Source organism: Chionomys nivalis, chromosome 17 (genome assembly GCF_950005125.1).
Source record: "Chionomys nivalis chromosome 17, mChiNiv1.1, whole genome shotgun sequence".
NCBI lineage: Eukaryota > Metazoa > Chordata > Mammalia > Rodentia > Cricetidae > Chionomys > Chionomys nivalis.
In genome coordinates, this window is record NC_080102.1 from 39,984,622 (window position 1) to 40,002,351 (window position 17,730).

Genomic DNA, 17,730 nt, shown 5'->3' on the forward strand with positions numbered 1-17,730 from the left:
CTAGGATACCCTATGGGACAGGGCAATTCCTCTGGTCCTAGAGGCCTCCCCAGGTCCATCGTGTGGATGGAGGATGCAAGACTCAGCATAAATGTGTTACGTGTCCACTTGGTCCTCACCTTCTTCCAAAGCAGTAGAACTGTGCCCAGCACACTCAGGGCACCCAGCAGGCCGGTAAAACTGAACAGCAGGGTCTCCTGGCGCTTGAACGAAGGTGGCTGGTATGCTGTGTCTGCGCGGGAGGGAGGAGTGCAGGGAGCAGAGAGTAAGTTTCCCAGGAGAGATCAAGGCCTACATGGCCTACCAACCCCTAGCCCCAAAGCTTAACATTGCCCTTTTGCCCATTTCTAACTCTCTACCACCCCTGACCTTGTCGGGGTCCCCTCTGAGACCCTTCAGGGCCTTGCTTTGGTCCTGTGTGTCTTGATTGCCCTGATACTCTAAGGATAGGACTAGGTCATTTGCCCCTTTAGTGGCCCTGACTCAGTGGCCTTGGCACCACTGAGGGCTGCCTAGGGGACCCTGGTGAGTCATATCATCTTTGGGGACCTCCTTTTCTGTATCTGAAATAATGACAATATGAGTGAGGGACACTGGGACCGACAAGGACAGTTACACCAGGGGTAGACAAGGGGCAAACGTCCCCTCATCTGGAGCCCTCCCTCCACCCTCCTTCCCTGTCTCCATCTGGCTGGCAGAGGACAAAGGACAACCCACATCTGGGCCCATAAAAGTTACTGAGCAAGTGTCCAGGCAGCATCCCTCATAGGCTAGCCTGTGCAACATCGGGCAGAGTACTGCCGTGAAGGTCAGGCCCAAGGTCACATCCAGTCAAGCAGTAAGACAAAAAGTCAAACCCAGGGCTGTGGGATTCCAAAGTCCCAGCCGCTTGCAGTGGGACTCACAGAAGTGGCTAGAGAAAGAACCGGGACTTTGACCACGGCTCGCTTTTAACTTTGGGGGTCTCACACCATTGAGAATGGTAACTAGGGATTACTTTCAGAATGATGTAAAGCAAATGCTCACTCAAGCAAGACGCTCACAAGTCCTCGTGTGCATACGCCTAACCCCACACTGCCCTGCACTGCTAATGGGATCCCGGCACCAGTGGGCTGAGTGACCTCTCTCAAGTCACTTGTCCAAGGTGGCTAGAGGCAGATCCACACACTGGGCCCCTTCTCTTTCAACACAAAGGTGGATGCCTGGCACACCTGCAGGGCAGGGGTTCCCGGCGGGGGCGGGGCTTCTGCTCTGTTTGCAAAGCTAGAAGACAAGGCAGAGAAACTGCTGGGTGGTCCCAGCATTTCATTCACCTGGAAGGATCAAGAGGAGGCCTTACCTCTGACCAGAATGAAGGTGCCGCTGCCCTGCACCGAGATGTGCCCTTGGACTAAGCAGTAGTAAGTGCCTGTGGCCGATGCATTTGGCAGGCTGAGTTTAACCTCGCAATCTAGGGTCTGGTTCTCTGCGCCAGGGCTGTGTTTGCAGTCAATTGGCTTCTCCACACTTCTCTTGCCATGGAGATCCTCATGAAAGAAGCTAAAGGTGAAGCCCTTGAATTGTGGTGTGTCCTGGTAGTTGATTCTGCAGCTAAAGGAGACAGCCGTGTTGGCCAGAGAGACCATGATAGGGAGGCCGGTGTGGGTCACTGATATCCCTCCTGTGGGGGGGAAATGACAGGATAAAGTGACGGCTCACTGCAAGATTCCTCACCCAAGCGTGCCTCCTGCGTGTGGACTGCACAGGGTGGTCCTCAGAGAGATTCCATTTCTCCAACGGACAGAGGCCAGGCAAAAGCTCTGACTGAGGAAGAACGAGAGTCAGGAAGGTCAACCACTAGAATGGATTCTTCAACAGGTGGGAGGTGGGACGCAGAAACACCCCTGGGGCTGAGGGGACCTCAGAGCCTGAGCTCCTAACCCCTCTCCTTTCCACAAGATGAAAGGCACCCCCATTTGTTACCCATACAGACCTAAGGGACCAATAGCTAGGGAAGAAATGAAGGAGAGAATACAGGAAACCAGAGCACTTCCTGGCGGGGGACAGAGGGAGCAGGTCTTCATGCCAACAGGGGAGGCTGGCCAGCCGGCAGAGATGGGCCATTCCCAGAATCAGGGCTGGGAGAACATTGTCAAGTCTCCAGGTGGTATAACAACCATTCCTCCGGGAGCCATCCTCCAAAGATGCAGAGCTGCTCACATGTGGCCACTTGTGCCCAATGCTCATCACAAGGCCAGTTCCGCTGGAGCCATCCTCCCTAAATCACACTCATCAGAAAACAGTCTAAATACTCCCCCCCCTCCCCGCCCCCCCCCCCTCCACCGCCTGCCCAAGCAGCAGCCCAGCCCGGCTTGGCCTCCTCCTGCAAGCTTCCGAGAGGCTGTTTAGAATTGGAGCAGGGTCAGCAGCCACCACCCCCGACTTTGGCAACACAGGTCTCTCAGCTTCAATATTCCATGCCTCCTGGGCCCTTCCTCTCCAACAGCTGAGCAGCAGACAGTTTTTAAATTGAGGTCGGCAGCAAGCAGCCAAGAACATGCAGGCCGGCTTGTTAATCGGGAGAAGATCGTGCGTTTTGAGACGCTTAGAAAGTCTCAAGATTTATTTTGCCGAGGAAAGTGAGCTGTGGGCCTCCTGCCTGTGGGCTGGCATGGAGCCAGGAGGGTCTCTTCTGGCCTCTTCAGCTTTCCCCTGGGGAAAGGGCCCTCAGGGGAGGCTGAGCCTTCTGGAAGATTCCAGGGCAGGGATGGAGATGATCCTCCAGTGATTGCTTACAGCTTTGAACAGGCTGATATTTTGAATTTGCTGTGGAGCCTCTAAGAGACTCTCCACCCCTTAATGAACAGGGGGCATTGATAGTGCCAGTGTGGTACAATGGTCACTTTGGAAGTATTTACTGAGTTAGTGCCCAGGCCCCTTCCCTGGCAAGGAGTCCCTGTCCCGGGCTTCCCTTAGGCTGGCATTACCCTCATATTCTCTGGCCTCTGTTGCGGAGCAGCTGCGACTTGACTATACTATATATACAACATAATACTGGCAGAGCAATGTTCTAGCTTTGTTATTAAGAAGCCTCCTCGATTCAGGGTAGAGGCGGTCTGAGGTACCACATGACTGGATAGAGGAGGCAAGAGACAGGTGTTACAGAATGATCTCCCAGGGTTCCAGACGGGCTGGAGGGTGCATGAAACCATAGCATGGAATGATTGAGAGCTCTGCCCACACCACCAGCAGCTCACCTGTCCCCTTCTGTCCCATGCCTCTGCCAGTCCTCCCCTCGGCAGCTGTCCCCACAGATACCCTCTCTGTGGCCTGTTTGTGTCCCCCTCTGCCTGTGATTCTTCCCTGAAGAGTCCTCTGTCCAGAGCCCCTTTACCCGTGCTCCCTTCCTACGGCCAACTCCTGAGATCCTAGTCCTGATTTCTCAGAGGCTCCCGGTACCTGATCCTCCTAATGGGCTCTCCATACGCTCCAGTCAGGCTGCCAGGGTAAGCAGAGCCTGCCTGGCTTCCCCAGGGTTCCAAAGTGAAGGGCAGAGGTTGGAATCCCACAGAAGAGACAGAAAGGGGTCATCCTTCCTTCCCTGGGACCTTTTGTTTCTCCAGTGTTACAAGGTCAGTCTCAGACTAAGGGAGGTAGACATGCTGCCCGCATGACGAAGCTACTTTAATAATTTTTCTGGCAGGAAAGATAACCATCTAATTGTCTTAACCCTCCCCCACTTCCCCCCATCTGCCTCTCCCGGGGGCCAAAGCACCTTTCTAAAAAATGACAGAATCTGCTAGATCAATTAAGTCAATCTTTACAATTCTGGAGATAGATATAAAAATAGATGTCTATTGTTCAACAGCCTTAAGGGGTTGGCTGTTTTCAGGTTAAAGGGCCTGACTCTGGCCAGTCATAGTACACAGAGACCTGGGGATGAGAACCTTGGGCCTTGATGAAAGCGCAGTGACTGGAGAGATGGCTCAGAGGTTAAGAGCACCGGCTGCTCTTCCAGAGGTCCTGAGTTCAATTCCCAGCAACCACATGGTGGCTCACAACCATCTGTACTGAGATCTGGCGCCCTCCCTTGGCGTGTGGGCATACATGGAGGCAGAATGTTGTATACATAATAGATAAATCTTTAAAAAAAAAAAAAAAAGAAAGCGCAGTGTCTAATGGGGGAGAGGGGACTCAGCTCCTTCCATGTCGGAGAAGCAATGACAACTAGTCTGAAGACAGCCAAGATCCAGGAGGAATCTCAGTCGGTACAGGGCTGCTAGGGTGTCTGACCTGGAGATGGAGTCCATCACGGTCCCTCCTTTGTGGGGTGTCAGTACCCCACAGTCTGGACCATGGAGCTACTGTGGCTATCCAGTCCATTAGTTTGCCAGTGAGAAGCAGCCCCCATTTAAGATCCAGAGCTGCAAATGAGCTCACAGAAATTCTAAGTCCATGAAACCTTCCCCTCTAGCATTTGCTGTGCCCCAAACACACACACACACACACACGCACGCACGCACGCACGCACGCACAAGCACACACCACTCGGTAAGGGTACCAGGCAGCTTGCAGGTACTACCTGGCCTGTCAGCATCCCCTGTGATGATAAAGTAGAGATGCTTGGGGTGGAAGGGAGGGAGGATAGAAGGGAGGGAGTACTCAGTCTCTCAAGGTAGGTCAGGAGGTGCCTGGGAGTTGAAAACTTCCTTGACTTGGAGTGGGTATCCAAAAATAGAAGGAAAAGAACATGAATAGGAAATCAACCTAGCCAGGTATGACACAGGCTAAATGCCAGTCTAATGCCATGAGGCAATTATAGTAACCTCACTCCAGAGCGAGAGAGAAAGAGAGAGAGAGACTGGAAAGATGGCTCAGCGTAGAGCTGGAAAGATGGCTCAGCAGTTAAGAGCACTGGCTGCTCTTCCAGAGACCCCAAGTTCAATTCCCAGCACCCACATGGCAGCCCACAGCCATCTGTAACTCTAGTAACAGATCCAACCCCCCCCCCCGCCCCGCTTTCTGGTCTTTGCAGGCACTGCATGCAAGGCGTACACAGACACATTCAGGCGAACACTCATAAACATATGATTAAAAAATAAATAAAACCTCTCCAGGTATGGGGGCACACACCTTTAATCCAAGCACTCTGGAGGCAGAGGCACGTGGATTTCCGTGAGTTCGAGGCCAGCCTGGTCTACATAGCGAGTTCCAGGACAGCTTAGGGCTATTACAAGGAGAAATTCTGTCTCGAAAACCCAAATAAATAAACAAATAAAAACTCAAAAAGAGAAGAGGTGGTTCAGTGGGGAAAATGGCTGTCACCAAGCCTGACGGTCTGAGTTTTATCCCTGCGACCTACATGGTAGAAAAGGAACAGACTCCCTCAAGTTATCCTCTGACAGCCACACTCATGCAAGGGAATGCACACACTAAATAATTACATGTTAAAAGAAAACAAGCAGAGTCTCGGAGGCTCAAAGCTCCAGGATTCACGAACAGTGGCACTGTGCTTGGAACGAGGCTTCACCTGACGTTGCTGAGGGGGCAGAGTCAAGGGCCATAGGCACAGGATGGAGAGGGAGTGGTGTTCCTGGAGGAGCCAAGCACGGTAGCCACCAGCCGCCAAAGACAGCCTGTCAGATCCTGGACATTTGCACAGTCCAGTAATGGACAAGTGGTTACACGCCCTTTGGCTCATGCCTCATGGATCTCTGAACGTTGGCAGTGTCTCACTCACAGGACAATGTGGCCCAGACAGGGAGCTGTCTGAGTGTTCTCTGCAGTTCTGCTCATGCAGCTGTCTTCGGAGATAAGTACCCCAGGAGCAGGACTGAGAGGACCCCAGATTCCAGGGACTGAGGAGGGAGAGGTTCATGGGGTGTATTTTTGTTTTTGTTTGCTTGCTTGCTTTTGTTTTGTTTTGTTTCTGTTTTTCAAGGCAAGGTTTCACTGTGTAGCCCTGGCTGTCCTGGAACTTGCTCTGTAGACCGGGCTGGCCTCAAACTCACAGAGATCCGCCTGCTTCTGCCTCCCGAGTGCTGGGATTAAAGACGTGCGCCATCTCTCCCAGCCTGAGTGGAACCTCCTGTCCCTGCAGTTCCCAGAACACAATGACCCCTGACCCTACATGAGGGTGACCATGTGGAAGGACAGGAGTGGGAGTGGAAGGTCCGAGTGGGAGAGCGATGTCCCCACCCGCCACAGATTCCCAGCTGCACGGAGGTTGCCAAGGTCGGCACGGCCGTTACAGGGTTGGAGATGTGAAGAAGCAGGCATCATTGTGACCAAGTGACCAAAGACCGTGACTTTCTCGGAGTGACCAGAGCTGCTGAGGGTCCAAAGGACCCTGGCACAAGTCAGAGTGGCTCTTCTGCTCACGCTCAAGGTGCCGCAGGTACGTCTTCAATGCAGGCTAAACAGACAAATCTGGCACAGGAAGACAGTCCCAAGAACCTTGTGGGTTTTCTGCAAGGGAAGGGACTCAATGCTGCTCTTTGGAGAGGTCAGGAAGGTTGCAGATATGCGGCCTGCAGGGTTCCATGAGGGCACAGTAGGGCAGTGGGTGAGAAGGCAGGGAGGAAGACCAGGAGTTTTCTGTCTTGCAGTGGCTGAGAGCCCCTCCTTTTGACCCAGGTGGAAAAGGGGGAAGCAGGAAGAATTGAAGGTCAGGTAGGGTGTCTCTGGATGGGAACCTGGGAGCCTATGTGATGGTGGCCTAGATAAGAAGAGGGAAAGCAGGAAGACTCGAGGGTCAGGTGTGTGTAGGGGGGGTGACATCTGTCTCTGGATGAGAGCCCTGAGCCGTGTGAAGGTAGAGGGAGAGGAAATTGAAAGTCAAGTAGGGTGGGATGAGATGTCCCTAGAACAGAGGGGCAGCTCTGGATTGGAACCTGTGAGCTTGCAAGGAGATTGATGGGATGATACAGGGCACAGAACGGAGAGGATACCAGGGTACCCCCAGAGAGTGAGGCCTGGGGAGGGCACATGCAGGGGGAGGCAGAGGAGCAGGGCCAGCTGGAGACAGGAAAGGGCTAGACTCTGCGCACTGCTTGGCTTTGTCCCATTTGGTCTTGAAGTCCTCTATGCCCCTCCCTGTCCTCACATATGGTCCTGACTAGGAAGCACAAGCCACGGCTAAGCCCACCCACCCCACTTCCCAGAGCAGTTCAGAGAAGATGGACAGCTCTCTGCAGCTCTCCGCTGTCAGGGAGCGCAGAGCCTGGCCGCAGATCGGATGGGGATGAGCGTTCCTGACACAGATTTGAATCCTGGCTCTCCCACTCAAGAGCTGTGCAACTCTGAGCAGGTGACTTGGCTTCTCTGGGCTTCAGTAACTCTTCTCCAGCAGGGGAAAAGGAACAAGGCCACCCTCACAGGGTGTGGTGGCACAAAGCTCACACTTCCGGTTTAAGTGACACACCCACAGCAGGACCCAGTTGGTTTTTAGTACCTCAGGTCCTTCCCTGACTGAGCAATGGAGTTGGTGTCACCTTGGAGTATCAACTGGTGGCCCAGCCAGGAGGTGTCCAGCTAGGTGTCCAGCTTGTGTGAGGGGCAGGCTGGAAGGGTCTTCTGCCCACATCTGTCTTCTGCTTCTCCCTGCCTGTTTGCAGACCCTTGGGAGAGACAGCCTATTGCCACGGGTGCCTGAGTCCTTCCCTTTCACGGTCTGCTGACGCCGTGACCACTTCAACTAATGTCAAGGCTGGGCGGAGTCACCAGGGACCTCTGTGCTGAGTCCAGGATGGGGAGTAATTTGTAATCAGAGAACCTGATCCGAGAATGTGGGCCCTCACCCCGACAGTCTTCCTTTGTGTGGCCAACTAAATCCCCTCCTGCCATCTTCCTATGGGACAGGGTTACTCGGACCCCTCCAGCTCTCCAGAAGACTCAGACTCATCCTAGCCCCGCCCTCCCTGGTCAAGCAGGAGGCCCAGGAGGGAGTCTGAAATCAATCCACAGCGTCAAGATAAGCCATTTATAGAGAACAGAACCTGGAGGGCACATTTCACGTGGAGTGGAGCCATGGCGTGTGACCGGGTTTCAGTTATTCTCAACTGGGTTCAGACAGGGTCACCTTAAAACATGCAGCTTTTACTTTGGGGTTACTGTCCCCTTCAGCCCCTGCTCTTGGAGACACTCTCTTCATATCCAGGTCCGCTTTCTGAGCTATGCTTCCGGGTCTGGCTTCCCCACACAGCCTAGACTCTTAGGAGAAAACAGGAACTGCACTCGGTCCCCTTTCACGGATGAAGTAAACCAAGGCACAGAGACGAGATGAGGTTTGCCCGAGCAGTACAGCTATTAAGCAGGGATGAGTCTGTACTCTGGATATCTGAGCCCCCCACCCCCATACACACACACACACACACACACACACACACTTGTATTCACTATTCTGCTATTATCTAAAATGTCTGAGCAAGCAAAACTCAAATGAAAGAAATATACTCTTTTTCCAGGGAGCTGAAAGATGAGAGAGGCATTTCCCGAAATGTGGGTTAGCAAACAGGCAGACGGGGCTGACCCGTGGAAGGCTGAGGGGAAAGCAATACTCAGAACTGACCTGGATCCTAGAAGCATTAGGGGGAGCTGCTATTGTCCATCCAGCACCAGGAGACCCCGTGGCTCTCAGAGGAGGAAGTGGCTAACCAACAGTCCTCCCAGGGCGGACAGTGACCCTTTAAGCAGGAGGCAGAAGAGAGGAATAACCTTGACAGATGCCACTGAAGGTGCAGAGAGGTTAGTGCTTAAGGCTTCACCTCAGCCCCGCTCACACTGCCTCTGATCCAGCTGCCTGACCTCGCTTGTGAGCTCTCCAGCTCTCCGGAATCCACCAGCCCCTCCTGAGCCTTGGCTGGCTTGCCGCTGCTCTGCCTGCAACTCAATCCCTCCCAAGGCACTGAGAGTAGTAAGGGCCCAGGCGTGCTGATCAAAGGTATCCGCCCTGACTCAGGTCGATTTTCAAGGAAAACACTTTGATTCCCAGCTCCAAAAGAAAGCCGTTCCCACGGTCTTTCTATGAGGCCTGGGGTTTGCCCTCCGATCCATTCCGGCAGCTCTCAGAGCTGCGTCTCTTTAAAGCGTCCTCTAAAGGGTCCCCAGGAAGACATAGACTGTGGCTGCTGGTTTGTCCCTGAGTCCCAGCCATGTGCCTGAGCGTGAATCTCAGGACACCGCAGGGCAGCCGGCCAGTCATTCATGACGTGGCAGGCAGTCGCCAAGTGGCTGGTGCAGGCGTTGGAAGGCGACCTTTGAACAGCGGGTGTCTTATGGAGTTTTTAGTGCTAATGTTCTCCAAATGCCACACTCAGATTGACTGTCATGTCCTTCAACACCTCTGAATCACGGTTGCATACAGATGTGGCTTGGCTGCAGGCCCTGTCCACAGCCTGTCTGCATCCCATTCTCACGTTTCTAGACCTCAGACCCCAGAGTGCAGGACAGCCATGAAGACTCACACAAAATGAGCTTTTTGTCGAAGGTTTGACCTGGATTAAATGCACAAGTGTTGACTGGGGTTTCTCTAGCCATGGCCTTTCTTACGAGTCCCTTTACAGTATGGTGAGCAAGACCTGGGTCAGCTGGGGACTCGATGTCTCCCTTTTGACCCATCTGTACCCTCAAAAGGATGGGTAGAAACAGTGACAGAGCCAAGAGTGGGGACAGGACTCTGTTTTTTGTCTTTGAATGGGGGATGGTAAAATGTCCTGAGGACTCCCAAGGGTCCTGAGAAGGGGGCTGAATAACACAGCTGGACATGAAGCAATAGAAGGGAAGCCTCTGGGGCTGTAGAAACCCAGAGGACAGGACCGTGCCAGTCTGAGAAAGGACAGGAGCTTTCTGGGAAAAGACCCGTGGACTGGGCCATTATTTTCTGAATTATAATTCTTCAGGTCCCACCCCACCTCCTCCCTCCCTAAAAGTGAGACCAGCTCAGCATAAAGATTCTGGAAACCACAGGGAAGGATCAAGAAGAAAGGCGGACTGTCTGCAGTTCGCCACCCTGACAGAGCAGCTGCGAACGTTTTTGATGTCTTTCTTTCCCATCTCCTTACCAGGCTGAACTTTGAAGGAAGAAAAGAGGAGGAGGCAGCCGGGTAGGGGAGGGGCAGGCAGGAGCATTTTAAGCCTAAGAAAGCTCTTGGGTAAAGCTTCTAGAAGTTTCCCCACAGGGCGCTGTCGGGGCACTGAAGAGAAGCTGGTGAGAGAAAGGGTGAGTAGGGCATCAGGGTACAGAAGAGGTTGGAGGAGGTGGGGGGCAGGTAGCTAAAAACCAGGTAGCCTCTGGGAGTTTTTACTTTAGAAGGGAAATGTCATTGCATTTTAGAAAGGAAACAAGAGAATACCACAGAGTTCTAACCAGCGGACCTGGGCTACCTAAAACCTCCCCGGCATTGGTGATTCATTTGGCTTCTCCTTTCTTCCCTTCAGTCTGCCTTTAAAACACAAACTCAGGCTTGGAGATGTAGCTCAGTTGGCAGAATGCTTACCTACCATGCACGAAGCCCCGAGTTCAGTCCCCAGCATGACATAAACCAGGTGTGGTAGAGCATACCTATCATCACAGAAGCTGGGCAGTAAAAGCAGGAGGATCAGAAGTTCAAAGTCATCCTTGGCTGGCTACATAGCAAATTTGAGGTCAGCCTGAGCTCCAAGAGACCCTGTCCTTAAAAAAAAGAACTAACTACACTGTCGGGCAGTGATGGCACAGACCTTTAATCCTCTCAGGAGGCAGAGGCAGGGTGATCTCTGTGAGTTCGAGGCCAGGCTGGTCTACAGAGTGAGTTCCAGGAGAGGCTCCAAAGCTACACATAGAAACCCTGTCTCAAAAAACTATAATAATTATTATTATTAATAATAAAAAATAACCATACAATCTCCCATCCTGATCCCTCGACCTCAGTCCCCCCAACTCCTGCACTCACTTGCCTCCTCCCGCTCCCTCAGTCTCTGACTTGAGGCTCCTCTTTCCCTTCCCTCACCACAGCTTTGCAGGCTGCCTCTGTGAGCATAAGGAGAGTTGCAAAGACAACGGCGGCTGGTCTGTGATTCCCACTGCTTCTGGTCTTGACTCCTGACCCTCTGTCTGTGGCTTCCCTTCTTTCTGGGATCTCCACCTGTCTGCTATCTTTGATATCAACCGGCTTTTTTGTTTGTTCGTTTGTTTTTTTACCTTGTCCACCTCCTAGGATCTTAAGATCCTTTGGCACAGCCTAACATGCCCTTAGATAGGCTCAGCTGTCTCCTGAGCAGCAAGAGAGGGCTGTCTGCTGGAAGTGAGGCTGTATGAACAGCTCACTGTCTCCTGGTCCCCAGGCTCCTTGGTATGATAAGGTCTGAGAAGGGCACTTGGTTCCTTTGAATGTAGGCCTATGCTCACCCTGACTTGATAACACAGCCTGCATGGCAGAGGCCACCCCTGCCTGGGCTCCATGGCCCGCTTCTGCTGGCTCAGCAACAACAGGTGGGGTGTGGTTTGCCCTTCCTTTCTCTAGAGTGCATGCCGTCCTCAGGCCGGATAGGAGCAGATGTCCAACCACTTCCAAGCACCCCGCTAGACCACAAAACCTAGAAAAAAATCCCAAGTACAGTCACCTATCAAATACATGGTGAAATCAGAAGCCCCTCCCCACCCAAGTCCCAGCCACGAGTTCCAACAGGATGCCAGGTCAAGGCCCGGCCATCTCGGACCTGTAGGTCCTCATCTGGGACAGGCTCTATGCTGATTACACCCTCAGAGAGGACGGGGCCTAGCACAGCCTTCCAGAGGCTCTGATAGTGTGTCCCGAGACCATGAGTGACTCCCTGTCACCTACAGGGGATCTGGGAAGACTCTAGGAAGACCCCAGACTCTGAGGTACCCAGATACACAGGAGAAGGTGGTAGCGGGGAGATGCTGGGCGCAGAGGAGTCCACTGGGTGGGGTATACACTGATCCCACACTGGGGAATAAGCACCGAGCCACACAATTCACTGTCCCATGTTTGAGGTTTCACACATCCTCAGTGAGGGTGTCAGCGGTACCAAACATGACTTCCTGCCATTGTTAGCAAGAGATTTGCATGAGAAGCTGCCAGATACCTCAGCGGGATGGGAAGGGAGGTGGTGAGTAGTCAGGTAACTTGGCCAAGGTCTCCTGAGAACTCAAATTCAAGCTGGCCAGGCCACCTTCACCAGGCTTTTATGAGCTTCATCTGCCAACTTCAAGTCTCCCTGACCTCCTCAAGCTCATCTGGAGTTTCCCCTCCCCTTCCTCTGGCTTCAGTTGCCACTCCAGTGCCTGATGGTCATAATCCTACCACAGTAAACCTGGGCTAGAGTCACCAGGAGCAAGGAAGGGCAAGTCCCAAGCTCACTTGCGAGTCTCTCCAACACCTGTCCACTCCCACTCACAGTACCCAAGAGACTTTAGGCCAGAGCAGACCCAGGCCAGACGGTGTAAGAGCACATTCAGCCCAGGTCTAACCAGGATGAACATCTATCCCAAACCCTGGGGAAAGCTGGGCTGTCTGAGGCTGATAAGCTTACTTTACTGCTGTTGTTACTGTTTTCTGAGCACTGAGCACCCCTGGGTGCTGAGCACCGTGCTGGAAGTCACGGATGTAAAGCCCCATGCTGCGGACGTTCCATATCCAGCCACACAAGGATGACAGAGTAGCTTCGGTGGGAGCATGTGCCCCGGAGCCCAATACACAGGGATGCACAGAGACACACAGCCACACCTGGAGACCATGCCCGTATTCACAGCCCTAAACAGGATGGCCTTGGAATGCCCAGTTTGGCTTCAGACAAGCAGTGTGCTCACTTCGCAGGGGACTCTACAGCAGGTGTCCCCACAACATGGCAGGCTGGTGGGCCATATTGGTTGTGTCCCAGCTACTCCGCCATCACAGATGGTCTATGAACAGGAAGCACTGCCGTGCTCCTGGAAAACTTTAGTTATGGACATGGCAATTTGAACTTGGCATAATATTCATGTCACAAAATATTTTTCTTTGGCTTTCTCCCCCAACCCCAAATCTTTGAAACATATGAAAAATCCCTCATAACACTCTCAGGCCATATCAGGGAGGTGGCGAGCTGGTCTAGGGGTCACAGCCCGACACTGTGACTCCGTAGCAGAGACAGATGCCACCTACCTCTTATCAGCGGCATATACCTTGAAAGGCATAGTGTTGAGTCAAAGAGACACACCACAGAAGAACATACACAGCAGCATTTAAATTAGATCAAGTTCAAAAGCAGACAAACTAGGCTCCCACACGCTTTCGTGTGTGTGTGTGTGTGTGTGTGTGGTGTGTGTGTGTGTGTTTCCATTCCCAGTGCTGAGACAAGAGAAACTACTCTACCATAGTGACTTTGTGCTGAATGATGAAAGCATAAAGAAACAGGTCCAGGCTTACCAGCACCCCCATGTCCACAGTCATTCAGAAGAAAACAATACCTCTCAGGGAAGAAACAGTGTCTGCAGAAGAATGTCCTAGAATGTTCCAGAATGTTCTCTCTCTTGCCCCGTGTCTCAATCACGCCACATGTTTTTTGGGGGGGGGGATTGTATTTGTTATTCTTCACTGTACTTTTCAGTGTGTGATTTATATTTCACGGTGACAATGAAGAAGGCATCGAGGACAGGACCTACTGGGACGGCGCCTGAACCTCCGCCAGACCGGCATTATAATCTGCTGGCAATGGTCTCACATCCCACTGCTCTGGGAGAATTTCCTCTTCAGTCAACAGAACCTCTCACTGTTTCTTTCCCCGGCTTTGTCTTCTGGCCTCCCGGCCTTTCCATGCTGTGCCCGTGTGCCACCTCACCTGCTCTGTCCCTCTGGGTCCAGACCCCAGCCGATGCCCTCTCCAGCAGGCAGCCTTTCCAGCTCTCCCTGAGCCCACCTCAGCACCGCTGTCTCTCTGCAGGCCTCTGCCTCCCAAGCTCTTTATTGGGATTAAACGAAGATGAAAGGCAGGGGCTAGTGGTGACAGAGGCTGGAGGGGCAGGAAGGGAGGCAGGAAGCCTTAGCTTGCAGAAGGCAGTGCTACTATTCATGTTGGGGAACAAAGGGAGTGGTGACATCTGAGGCCAGAGAGCACAGTCAGACGCACGCGTGAACTCTATCTGGGTTCTGTTCCCTAGGACAAGTCTCATGATCTCCACCCAGCTGCGAGAGCGGCCTGGGCCTTGTTCACGTCTGTTCCCCATGGCGTCTAGAGACCTGTGGCCCCGGAGGCTCGGCAAGCCACTTCAATTCACTTCCTCCTCCACGGGTATTTGAGAAAGAAATCAGCAAAGCTCCAAGTTTAAAAACAGTCAAAAGAGAAAAAAGGCTGACATTTGTCAAAGACACTGAGGCCCAGACACAAGCAGATTACCCCAGGTCACACAGAAGTCAAAAGATGCATTTAAATCCCAGCATTTGAAAAACTGAGGCAGGAAGATGGATGGAGAGTTTGAGGCCAGCCAGGCTGTACAACAAGTTCTAAGCTACATGTTGAAATTGTGTCTCAAGAAAAGAAAGAAGGGCTAGCAAGATGGTTCTGTGGGTAAAGGCACTTATGGGGTAATCTTGGCAATCTGAACTCAATCCCCCAGAACCTGTGTAAAAGTGGAAAGAGAACTGGCTCCACAATGCTGCCCTCTGGTCTACGAGAAACACTTGCACCACACTCCCAAACAACAATAATAATAATAAATAAAATAAGAGGGAGAAAGAAAGAAGGAAGAGGAAAAAAGGGAGGAGGAAGAGAAGGAGGACTCTTAGATTATCAGGTATGGTGATGCAAGCCTGTAATTCTAGCACTTAGGAGGAAGCTGAGACAGGAGGATTGCCATAAGTTGGAGGCTATTTAGGAAGCCCCGTTTAATGAATGAGAGAGAGAGAGAGAGAGAGAGAGAGAGAGAGAGAGAGAGAGAGAGAGAGAGAACGCTTGCGTGGTGCATGGATGTATGGGAGAGCCCTTAAAGCTTGCGGTAGGGGTGTTGGGGAAGAGCAGAAGCTGTGATGGGCAGGGGCAGGACTAAGAGAGGGGCTGTGTGTTCCTGTAAGCAGCTTCAGAAGCGAGGGAGCAGGCTTTATTTTCTCATGCAAGAGCAGGAAGAACTTCTCTATGGCAGAGGGTTTGTTGCAACACAGGGGGGAAAAATCTGTTTCTGTTTTTGTGTGTAGCTCACCCTCTTTCAAACCAGCTTTCCTGCAGCTGAAGTGGCTTGGCCAGCAAAGCCTCCTCCAACTCAGTCCTTAGCCTTTGGAGGGGAGAACCACACAGAGAAAAGATGGGAACCTGGGGGACAGTAAGTTAAATTGACTAAGTGGGGCTTTTTTTCTTATTTTAAGGTAGGGAATGAGGGTTGTTGAGGCAGGATCTCACTCTGTGGCCCAAGCTAGTCTGGAACTAATAGCAATTATCCTGTCTCCGATTCTCAAGTCCTGGGATTACAGGCACGGGCCACAACACCTCACTTAACTGGAGGTTCAAACACACTGTCAGCAACAGGCACCGTCTATCTTTTGGCTGGTTTTACATAGGCCTGGGGTGAGCAGTGTGGCACACATTGAAGGAGACAGAACACAGGGTTTGTATCCCAGCCTGCTATAGAGGCTGCACAAACTGGATCCTGCCTCCCCAGTGTAAATGTTCCTATGGAGAATGTTCTTTGCAAAGAAAGTAACGGGACCAGCAGAGCCTTCTGGACAGGGTTCTGGCTGGGCCGAAGCTGTGTCTGAAAATGACCCTAGCCTATAGCCTAACCTCTGTTCTACTGCCTGACTTCGTGTGGACAGACCTCCGTGGGTTTGTCTCTCACTCAGTGAATGGGAGCGGAGAACATTCAGTGCTGGGTCTATGTGAAGGTTCAATAAACGCTAATTCCTGGTTATCAGGAGAACTGTTTGTGATATAAATGGAAAGAGGGATGTGACGCAATCAGGGCAGAAGCAACTCCTCGTCACCTCCTCAATGTCAAAGCGGCACTGGGGAGGGGCCTCAGTGGGAAACTGCTTGCAGCGCAAGTGTAAGGACCTGAGTTCAAATCCCTAGAATTCACATAAGTCACAGTAGCATGTGTCTATAATCCTATTGTACCTGCCACAAGACTGGGGGACACAAACAGAATCCTTGGAAGCAGGCAGGCCAGCCAGCCTGGCATGTGCAGCAGTGACAGACGAGCAGACAAACAGAGAAATGCTGTCCCAAACAAGGTGGACGGCAAGGAGGGACACCTGAGGTGAGTCTCCGACCTCTGCACACTCACCACGGCACGTACACACTCTTACCAAAGAAATAAATAGAAGTCAAACTGAGAAGGAAGAGCGTTCAGTTTCCACAGTGGGATACCTTGGATCAGTCACGTGCCAGCTGCTAGCCAGGCCAGGGCAAGGTCAGAGCATCTGGCAGATCGTCCCCAGAACTGCCAGGGAGTGGTGCTAGGTATCCTGAGAAGGACACCCTTGGAGCTCCACTGGCCTGAACAAACTCGCCCCTACCCCAGAGCCTGCTGTGGATCCAGACCTTCCCGATTCCAAGGGAGCCTGGAACCGGGAAAAGGCAACAGTGTTGGCCCTGGGGAGACTCACTGGGGTCAAAATCCTGGGCCTCTGGCTGTGTTCCTGGAAGTGGGAAGTGTGGCCCCTCTCTAGTGACCTTAACAGCAACTGAGCCCCCAGACGCCATGCTCTGGCTGGCTACTGTCCTGTCCCTGTCCTCTACAGTGAACCAACCACCGACAATAGCACCTAGGGCAGCTCTGCCCCCTGGCAGATTCAACATGAGAAGCCTACCAGGCAGCCATGTCAGAGCTGTTTTTCCCTGTGCAGATTCCTCTCCTGACCTCAAAACCCTCCCCCACCCTCCTTGTTTAAGGACCAAGGGTCCAAGCTATGCTGTCAGGGAAGCTGTTAACACCACGGTGAAGACACTGCGCTGTCCCCCACCCCTTCAAACGTCACCTTGGCGAGGCATTAGCTAAACATCTCCTGAGTCCCCAAAGGCTTCCCCTGTGAAGTCTACAATGTTCAAAAGCAACCAGCAAATCCCCAGAGACGGGTCCCGAGAATTAGCGGCTCCCGCCAGATGAAAGACACTCTGATGTACGTGAACAAGAGGACGTGAGGCGACAGACTTGCCTGCTAGCTGCAGGGTCCAGGGCACCAGCAACAGATGGAGGAACCACCAAGCTGGGAGGCAGCTGGGAGGATGCAGGCATCCTACCCCAGCCCCACACCGTGGAAACCAGCTCTCCATCCAACGCAGCAGCCGCCGCTGTGAACAGGACACTTCATCAAAGTCTTTCTTCCTCTTTAGCTCACTGGAGGCTCTGGCCCCTGCCGGCAGCCACAGTTCCCTTTTGTGTCCTAGTAAGTTCCTCCTCTGGATGCCTTTCTGCTTCCTCAAGCTGTTCCCCCTAACTCCGACTTCCCCCTGAAATAGCGGGGGCAGTCTTAGTGGGGCTTCCGACAGATAAACAGCCTGGGACTCCAACTTGTCAAGCCACACAGTAGGAAAAGAACCAGGGGTGGGGACCTAGGCCTCCCCAGGCCAACTTCGTCAGTTTTTATCCTCCGAGGGCCCTTGCAGTATGGGACTCCTGTCCAGGAAATAGCGGTGCTCCTTGGGTTGGTACCTTACACTTCTCAAGCCCTGAAACCGGCCACAATCCCACCTGCTCAGAAGTCTCCTCTGCAATGTTCCTGCACCCCTTGATAAGGCATCCTGAAGACTAGGATTTCTTTGGGGCGCAGGTGGCTGGAG

The 17,730-nt window shown here is 52.7% G+C and overlaps 1 protein-coding gene across 2 annotated transcripts in view; it reads right to left on the reverse strand.

Annotated features, from left to right (window-relative positions):
• Positions 1-17,292, reverse strand: part of Nfam1 (NFAT activating protein with ITAM motif 1) — a 31,972-nt gene extending 14,680 nt beyond the window's left edge. For both annotated transcript variants that reach the window (XM_057791997.1, XM_057791996.1), the window contains exons 1-3: positions 17,106-17,292; positions 1,340-1,660; positions 120-232 (exon numbers count right to left, since the gene is read on the reverse strand). In XM_057791997.1, coding sequence (XP_057647980.1) covers positions 120-232; positions 1,340-1,660; positions 17,106-17,223 — 552 coding nt within the window. In that variant the 5' untranslated portion in view covers positions 17,224-17,292. The remainder of the gene's footprint in view (positions 1-119; positions 233-1,339; positions 1,661-17,105) is intronic.
• Between the last annotated feature and the right edge of the window lie 438 nt (positions 17,293-17,730).